Source organism: Misgurnus anguillicaudatus, chromosome 21, assembly GCF_027580225.2.
Source record: "Misgurnus anguillicaudatus chromosome 21, ASM2758022v2, whole genome shotgun sequence".
NCBI classification, from domain to species: domain Eukaryota; kingdom Metazoa; phylum Chordata; class Actinopteri; order Cypriniformes; family Cobitidae; genus Misgurnus; species Misgurnus anguillicaudatus.
Window position 1 is genome coordinate 15,325,001 of NC_073357.2, and position 7,500 is coordinate 15,332,500.

The 7,500-nt window shown below is 41.4% G+C and overlaps 1 protein-coding gene, 11 non-coding genes and 5 pseudogenes across 12 annotated transcripts in view; all 17 read left to right on the forward strand.

Annotated features, from left to right (window-relative positions):
* Nucleotides 1-116, forward strand: part of LOC141358124 (5S ribosomal RNA) — a 119-nt gene extending 3 nt beyond the window's left edge. The window contains exon 1 of the ribosomal RNA XR_012364613.1: nt 1-116. This exon is cut by the window's left edge and continues 3 nt beyond it. This is a non-coding gene — a ribosomal RNA (5S ribosomal RNA).
* A 129-nt stretch (nt 117-245) lies between these two features.
* Nucleotides 246-364, forward strand: LOC141354283 (5S ribosomal RNA; annotated as a pseudogene).
* A 141-nt stretch (nt 365-505) lies between these two features.
* Nucleotides 506-624, forward strand: LOC141355301 (5S ribosomal RNA). Its single transcript, XR_012361728.1, has one exon. It is a non-coding gene; the product is annotated as a 5S ribosomal RNA (ribosomal RNA).
* A 129-nt stretch (nt 625-753) lies between these two features.
* LOC141353939 (5S ribosomal RNA) lies at nt 754-872 on the forward strand (annotated as a pseudogene).
* A 128-nt stretch (nt 873-1,000) lies between these two features.
* Nucleotides 1,001-1,119, forward strand: LOC141353914 (5S ribosomal RNA; annotated as a pseudogene).
* Nucleotides 1,120-1,260: 141 nt separating this feature from the next.
* On the forward strand, nt 1,261-1,379 carry LOC141358230 (5S ribosomal RNA). The gene has a single exon (XR_012364719.1). It is a non-coding gene; the product is annotated as a 5S ribosomal RNA (ribosomal RNA).
* Nucleotides 1,380-1,520: 141 nt separating this feature from the next.
* LOC141357459 (5S ribosomal RNA) lies at nt 1,521-1,639 on the forward strand. Its single transcript, XR_012363946.1, has one exon. It is a non-coding gene; the product is annotated as a 5S ribosomal RNA (ribosomal RNA).
* A 141-nt stretch (nt 1,640-1,780) lies between these two features.
* LOC141358393 (5S ribosomal RNA) lies at nt 1,781-1,899 on the forward strand. Its single transcript, XR_012364888.1, has one exon. It is a non-coding gene; the product is annotated as a 5S ribosomal RNA (ribosomal RNA).
* A 129-nt stretch (nt 1,900-2,028) lies between these two features.
* LOC141357479 (5S ribosomal RNA) lies at nt 2,029-2,147 on the forward strand. The gene has a single exon (XR_012363966.1). It is a non-coding gene; the product is annotated as a 5S ribosomal RNA (ribosomal RNA).
* Nucleotides 2,148-2,276: 129 nt separating this feature from the next.
* LOC141354417 (5S ribosomal RNA) lies at nt 2,277-2,397 on the forward strand (annotated as a pseudogene).
* A 141-nt stretch (nt 2,398-2,538) lies between these two features.
* LOC141358231 (5S ribosomal RNA) lies at nt 2,539-2,657 on the forward strand. The gene has a single exon (XR_012364720.1). It is a non-coding gene; the product is annotated as a 5S ribosomal RNA (ribosomal RNA).
* A 141-nt stretch (nt 2,658-2,798) lies between these two features.
* On the forward strand, nt 2,799-2,917 carry LOC141358084 (5S ribosomal RNA). The gene has a single exon (XR_012364573.1). It is a non-coding gene; the product is annotated as a 5S ribosomal RNA (ribosomal RNA).
* Nucleotides 2,918-3,058: 141 nt separating this feature from the next.
* LOC141358251 (5S ribosomal RNA) lies at nt 3,059-3,177 on the forward strand. The gene has a single exon (XR_012364740.1). It is a non-coding gene; the product is annotated as a 5S ribosomal RNA (ribosomal RNA).
* Nucleotides 3,178-3,306: 129 nt separating this feature from the next.
* LOC141358232 (5S ribosomal RNA) lies at nt 3,307-3,425 on the forward strand. The gene has a single exon (XR_012364721.1). It is a non-coding gene; the product is annotated as a 5S ribosomal RNA (ribosomal RNA).
* Nucleotides 3,426-3,566: 141 nt separating this feature from the next.
* Nucleotides 3,567-3,685, forward strand: LOC141358085 (5S ribosomal RNA). Its single transcript, XR_012364574.1, has one exon. It is a non-coding gene; the product is annotated as a 5S ribosomal RNA (ribosomal RNA).
* Nucleotides 3,686-3,826: 141 nt separating this feature from the next.
* Nucleotides 3,827-3,945, forward strand: LOC141353919 (5S ribosomal RNA; annotated as a pseudogene).
* A 46-nt stretch (nt 3,946-3,991) lies between these two features.
* Nucleotides 3,992-7,500, forward strand: part of LOC141353258 (uncharacterized) — a 5,552-nt gene continuing 2,043 nt past the window's right edge. The window contains exon 1 of the mRNA XM_073859730.1: nt 3,992-7,500. This exon is cut by the window's right edge and continues 2,043 nt beyond it. Within this exon, the coding sequence (XP_073715831.1) occupies nt 4,285-5,571 (1,287 nt within the window). The 5' untranslated portion in view covers nt 3,992-4,284 and the 3' untranslated portion in view covers nt 5,572-7,500.

The following is a 7,500-nucleotide window of genomic DNA, read 5'->3' on the forward strand; positions in this document are numbered from 1 at the left end:
TACGGCCACACCACCCTGAGCACCCCCGCTCTCGTCTGATCTCGGAAGCCAAGCAGGGTCGGGCCTGGTTAGTACTTGGATGGGAGACCGCCTGGGAGTCCCAGGTGCTGTAAGCATTTAATTAATTATTTAATTATTTATTCATATAATTTTTTTCCAGAAATGCATCCTTTCTGTAAGCGTTCGCCGATGGCATGGCGTTGCCACATTTGTCTTGAAGTGGCTCTCAAATCGAATCAGCGCTCGCTTACGGCCACACCACCCTGAGCACGCCCGCTCTCGTCTGATCTCGGAAGCCAAGCAGGGTCGAGCCTGGTTAGTTCTTGGATGGCAGACCGCCTGGGAATACCAGGTGCTGTAAGCATTTAATTCTTTATTTAATTAATTATTTAATTATTTATTCATATAATTTTTTTCCAGAAATGCATCCTTTCTGTAAGCGTTCGCCGATGGCATGGCGTTGCCACATTAGTCTTGAAGTGGCTCTCGAATCGAGTCAGCGCTCGCTTACGGCCACACCACCCTGAGCACGCCCGCTCTCGTCTGATCTCGGAAGCCAAGCAGGGTCGGGCCTGGTTAGTACTTGGATGGGAGACCGCCTGGGAATACCAGGTGCTGTAAGCATTTAATTCTTTATTTAATTATTTATTCATATAATTTTTTTCCAGAAATGCATCCTTTTTGTAAGCGTTCGCCGATGGCATGGCGTTGCCACATTAGTCTTGAAGTGGCTCTCGAATCGAGTCAACGCTCGCTTACGGCCACACAACCCTGAGCACGCCCGCTCTCGTCTGATCTCGGAAGCCAAGCAGGGTCGGGCCTGGTTAGTACTTGGATGGGAGACCGCCTGGGAGTCCCAGGTGCTGTAAGCATTTAATTAATTATTTAATTATTTATTCATATAATTTTTTCCAGAAATGCATCCTTTCTGTAAGCGTTCGCCGATGGCATGGCGTTGCCACATTAGTCTTGAAGTGGCTCTCGAATTGAGTCAGCGCTCGTTTACGGCCACACCACCCTGAGCACGCCCGCTCTCGTCTGATCTCGGAAGCCAAGCAGGGTCGGGCCTGGTTAGTACTTGGATGGGAGACCGCCTGGGAATACAGGGTGCTGTAAGCATTTAATTCTTTATTTAATTAATTATTTAATTATTTATTCATATAATTTTTTTCCAGAAATGCATCCTTTCTGTAAGCGTTCGCCGATGGCATGGCGTTGCCACATTTGTCTTGAAGTGGCTCTCGAATCCAATCAGCGCTCGCTTACGGCCACACCACCCTGAGCACGCCCGCTCTCGTCTGATCTCGGAAGCCAAGCAGGGTCGGGCCTGGTTAGTACTTGGATGGCAGACCGCCTGGGAATACCAGGTGCTGTAAGCATTTAATTCTTTATTTAATTAATTATTTAATTATTTATTCATATAATTTTTTTCCAGAAATGCATCCTTTCTGTAAGCGTTCGCCGATGGCATGGCGTTGCCACATTAGTCTTGAAGTGGCTCTCGAATCGAGTCAGTGCTCGCTTAGGGCCACACCACCCTGAGCACGCCCGCTCTCGTCTGATCTCGGAAGCCAAGCAGGGTCGGGCCTGGTTAGTACTTGGATGGGAGACCGCCTGGGAATACCAGGTGCTGTAAGCCTTTAATTCTTTATTTAATTAATTATTTAATTATGTATTCATATAATTTTTTTCCAGAAATGCATCCTTTCTGTAAGCGTTCGCCGATGGCATGGCGTTGCCACATTAGTTTTGAAGTGGCTCTCGAATCGAGTCAGCACTCGCTTACGGCCACACCACCCTGAGCACGCCCGCTCTCGTCTGATCTCGGAAGCCAAGCAGGGTCGGGCCTGGTTAGTACTTGGATGGGAGACCGCCTGGGAATACCAGGTGCAGTAAGCATTTAATTCTTTATTTAATTATTTATTCATATAATTTTTTTCCAGAAATGCATCCTTTTTGTAAGCGTTCGCCGATGGCATGGCGTTGCCACATTAGTCTTGAAGTGGCTCTCGAATCGAGTCAGTGCTCGCTTACGGCCACACCACCCTGAGCACGCCCGCTCTCGTCTGATCTCGGAAGCCAAGCAGGGTCGGGCCTGGTTAGTACTTGGATGGGAGACCGCCTGGGAGTCCCAGGTGCTGTAAGCATTTAATTAATTATTTAATTATTTATTCATATAATTTTTTTCCAGAAATGCATCCTTTCTGTAAGCGTTCGCCGATGGCATGGCGTTGCCACATTAGTCTTGAAGTGGCTCTCGAATTGAGTCAGCGCTCGCTTACGGCCACACCACGCCCTGAGCACGCCCGCTCTAGTCTGATCTCGGAAGCCAAGCAGGGTCGGGCCTGGTTAGTACTTGGATGGGAGACCGCCTGGGCATACAGGGTGCTGTAACCATTTAATTCTTTATTTAATTAATTATTTAATTATTTATTCATATAATTTTTTTCCAGAAATGCATCCTTTCTGTTAGCGTTCGCCGATGGCATGGCGTTGCCACATTTGTCTTGAAGTGGCTCTCGAATCGAATCAGCGCTCGCTTACGGCCACACCACCCTGAGCACGCCCGCTCTCGTCTGATCTCGGAAGCCAAGCAGGGTCGGGCCTGGTTAGTACTTGGATGGCAGACCGCCTGGGAATACCAGGTGCTGTAAGCATTTAATTCTTTATTTAATTAATTATTTAATTATTTATTCATATAATTTTTTTCCAGAAATGCATCCTTTCTGTAAGCGTTCGCCGATGGCATGGTGTTGCCACATTAGTCTTGAAGTGGCTCTCGAATCGAGTCAGCGCTCGCTTAAGGCCACACCACCCTGATCACGCCCGCTCTCGTCTGATCTCGGAAGCCAAGCAGGGTCGGGCCTGGTTAGTACTTGGATGGGAGACCGCCTGGGAATACCAGGTGCTGTAAGCCTTTAATTCTTTATTTAATTAATTATTTAATTATGTATTCATATAATTTTTTTCCAGAAATGCATCCTTTCTGTAAGCGTTCGCCGATGGCATGGCGTTGCCACATTAGTCTTGAAGTGGCTCTCGAATCGAGTCAGCGCTCGCTTACGGCCACACCACCCTGAGCACGCCCGCTCTCGTCTGATCTCGGAAGCCAAGCAGGGTCGGGCCTGCTTAGTACTTGGATGGGAGACCGCCTGGGAATACCAGGTGCTGTAAGCATTTAATTCTTTATTTAATTATTTATTCATATAATTTTTTTCCAGAAATGCATCCTTTTTGTAAGCGTTCGCCGATGGCATGGCGTTGCCACATTTGTCTTGAAGTGGCTCTCGAATCGAATCAGCGCTCGCTTACGGCCACACCACCCTGAGCACGCCCGCTCTCGTCTGATCTCGGAAGCCAAGCAGGGTCGGGCCTGGTTAGTACTTGGATGGCAGACCGCCTGGGAATACCAGGTGCTGTAAGCATTTAATTCTTTATTTAATTAATTATTTAATTATTTATTCATATAGTTTTTTTCCAGAAATGCATCCTTTCTGTAAGCGTTCGCCGATGGCATGGTGTTGCCACATTAGTCTTGAAGTGGCTCTCGAATCGAGTCAGCGCTCGCTTAAGGCCACACCACCCTGATCACGCCCGCTCTCGTCTGATCTCGGAAGCCAAGCAGGGTCGGGCCTGGTTAGTACTTGGATGGGAGACCGCCTGGGAATACCAGGTGCTGTAAGCCTTTAATTCTTTATTTAATTAATTATTTAATTATGTATTCATATAATTTTTTTCCAGAAATGCATCCTTTCTGTAAGCGTTCGCCGATGGCATGGCGTTGCCACATTAGTCTTGAAGTGGCTCTCGAATCGAGTCAGCGCTCGCTTACGGCCACACCACCCTGAGCACGCCCGCTCTTGTCTGATCTCGGAAGCCAAGCAGGGTCGGGCCTGCTTAGTACTTGGATGGGAGACCGCCTGGGAATACCAGGTGCTGTAAGCATTTAATTCTTTATTTAATTATTTATTCATATAATTTTTTTCCAGAAATGCATCCTTTTTGTAAGCGTTCGCCGATGGCATGGCGTTGCCACATTAGTCTTGAAGTGGCTCTCGAATCGAGTCAGCGCTCGCTTACGGCCACACCACCCTGAGAGCGCTAGAGAGCACACAGGAAGTGAGTTGGCTACAGAGGGGTGAAGAAGGTTCACCCAAAATTTTTGTGTTGTTTTTTGGTTTAAAAATAAGTCTTTTTATTTTATTTTTTGTGGTTTATTTTTTACTTGTCCTCCCAACAGCTTAGCTGTTTGGGAGGCAGCGACACGGTTTTGTTTTTTGAAGAATGGATGGATCAAAGGCAACAGATATGGATATGGCAGGAGGAACACACATGGCAAACGACACTGGACTGGCTAAGGGAATATGTAAGGAAAATGATACTGGACTGGATAAACAATTACGAGTAAGGAACGGAAAGAAACAAGATGAAAGACAAAAGTTTGTTGAAAGAAAATACCTAAAGGAAGCTACAGTGATTTTAAATGTGGAGAATGTGATGGATTTGAAAGCTGAGGACATTATTATGGCTGTAACAGAAAAATGTGGACATGGCAAAATTTTAGCTCTAAGACCAAGACAAGGGAAAGAATTTGAACTAACAATGGAAAAAGAAGAATTGTGTGATAAACTAATGGATGGACTAACAATCAAAGGAGTGGACTGTGAAGTTAAAAGTTTGCAAAATAGAGATTATGTGGTTTCCTTCATGCACCTGCCTGCCTACCTGGAAGATGAAGAAATTTTATTAAAATTAGAGAGATGGGGAGTTGATCCCATGAGTAAAATTAAAAGACGATGCTACCCGGGCACTGATATTGAAGATGGAACAAGGTTCCTAAAAGTGAGGTTTCCCAAGGAGGTGGCATCCTTGCCATATAGCACAAAGCTGGAGACCGAAGAAGGGCCACAGTACTTCCGGGTGATGCACAGCCATCAAGTGAAAACTTGTAGGATGTGCATGAGCCCGGATCACCTACTGAAAGATTGCCCAAACTTCTTGTGCTATAAATGTGAGGAAAGGGGACATTTTGCAAGGGATTGCAATGCTGTCAGGTGCCCGGAGTGTCAGGTAGTTTTAAATAAATGTGAATGTTGGATGGAGGGAGAGGAAGGAGGAAGGAAAGAACAGGAGACAGGACAGGTGCATGAAGGAAACAATAAAGATGAAGGACAAACGGATGAAAAACAAGAGGAAGAGGTAAGCCAGCGAAAAGAAATGGAAGACAGAATGAACAACAAAGAGGAGGGGGAAAGAGAAAATGAGAATGCTGAAAATAGGGAACAAGCAATGGAGCAGGACACTCAATGGACAGAATTGGAGACACCGGACAATATTTCTTTGGATGATGAAGAGAGAGATGGACAAGAAATGACAGATCAAGACAAAGACACTGATAGTGAAGAAGGAATAAAGATGGATAACATGGACAAAGATGGCAAGGAGAAAAGACAAATAAGAAGAAGAGCAATGAAGGTAAAACCGAACTTGAAAAGTGCAAGAAAAAAATTTACAACAAGATATGATGTGTTAAGGGCTTTTGAGGGAGAAAGTGGTGAAAATGATGTTTAAGTATTTATTTTTCTTTATTTCAATGGTTTTAAGTTGTGTTGCTTTTAATGCAAGGGGACTAATGGACATGGGGAAATTTGAAAAAGTAATAGAAAAATGTAAAAGGGAAGATATTATTGCTTTACAAGAAACGAATTGGAAAGAAAATGGGATAATTGAGTATGAAAAGAGATGGGATGGAAATATTTTATATAATAATGGTGATGGAAGGCTGGGAAGAGGTGTGGCTTTTTTATTGAAGGATGATGTGTTTAAAGTGAGTAAAATTGTGTATAAGGATAACATTGGGAAATGTATGGCGATTGAGATCAATTATGAAGGAAAAAACTTGATTTTAGTGAATGTACATGCACCTGTGGAGGAGAAGGAAAAGAAAGAGTTTTTTAACATTTTAAGAAATATTGTAAGTAAACATAAAGAGGTAATAATGATGGGGGATTTTAATACTGTGTTCAGTAAACAAGATATGGCAGAAGGAATGGTTTTTAAAAACGATATGGGGAGAAAAGAATTAAAAATTTTAATGGGTGAAAATAATATGATAGATGTGTGGAGGGAAAGAAATGCAAGGAAAAAGGAATTTTCAAGAAGACAAATAGTGGGGCAGTTTGTATGCCAAACCAGAATTGATTTTGTTTTATGTACAAGAAATGTGGAGAATTTTATAGAAAATATGAAGTATGAGGAAACAAGTTTTAGTGATCATAAGTTTTTATTTTTTAAGTTGGACTGGAGTAAAATGCAAAGAGGACCAGGAGTTTGGATTTTAAATACACAAATTTTAAAGGATGAGCACTATGTGTCAAAGGTTAAGGAAATTATAGAAAAAGAAAAGGAAAATGGAATGTATAAAGAGGATAAGAGGATATGGTGGGAAAATGTTAAGTTTTTAATTAAAAAATATTCAATGAAATATTGTAGTTTAATACAACAATGTAAAAAATACAAAGAAAAAGAAATGAAATTAAGTTTAGAAATGGAATTAAACAAAGAGAATAAGGACATACAAAAGATTAGGGAAATTGAAGAAAAATTAAAAGAAATAGAAGAAAAGAAATATGAGGGGGCGATGCTAAGAAGTAAAGCAAAATATGTGGTGGAGGGAGAAAAATGTACCAAGTTCTTTTTTGGTCTGGAGAAAAGCAGAGGGAAAGCTGAAACAATAAAAGAAATAAGGGGTTCAAATGGAGGAATTGTAAAAGGAAATGAAAAGATTTTAGGAGAAATTAAGAATTTTTATGAGGATTTGTTTAGTGCAAGGTGCGTGGAGGAGGAGAAAATGAACAAACTTTTAAATATGATAAAAACAACAGTAAGTGAGGAGAATAAAAAGGAATGTGACCAAGTGATCAGAGAGGAAGAGATTGAAATAGCAATAAATCAATTGAATAAAAATAAAAGTCCTGGAATAGATGGTTTGGGAACAGAATTTTATGTGTGTTTTAAAGGAGTTTTAACAAAGATTTTAAATGAGGTTTTTAAAGAGATTTTTGAAAAAGGAGAAATAAATGAAAGAACAAGAATGGGTTTAATGAAGCTGATATATAAAAAGAAAGGAGAAAAAGTAGATTTAAAAACTATAGACCAATCACGATGCTGAATACGGATTTGAAGATTTTAGCAAAAGTTTTAGCCAACAGGTTAAAGGAAATAATGCCAAGTATAATTACAACGAATCAAGCATATGGAGTTAAAGGGAGAGATATTGCAGATATAACGATGAGTATAAGAGACACTATATGGTACATGAAAGAAAAAAATGAAGAGGGATATATAATCAGTTTGGACTTTGAAAAAGCTTTTGATAGAGTGGAGCATGGGTATTTATTTGGAATTTTAAAGAGTTTTGGTTTTGGAGAAAATTTTATAAAATGGATTAAGATTTTATATAAGGGTGCATTAACAAAAATAAAATGTAATGGTTTTTTA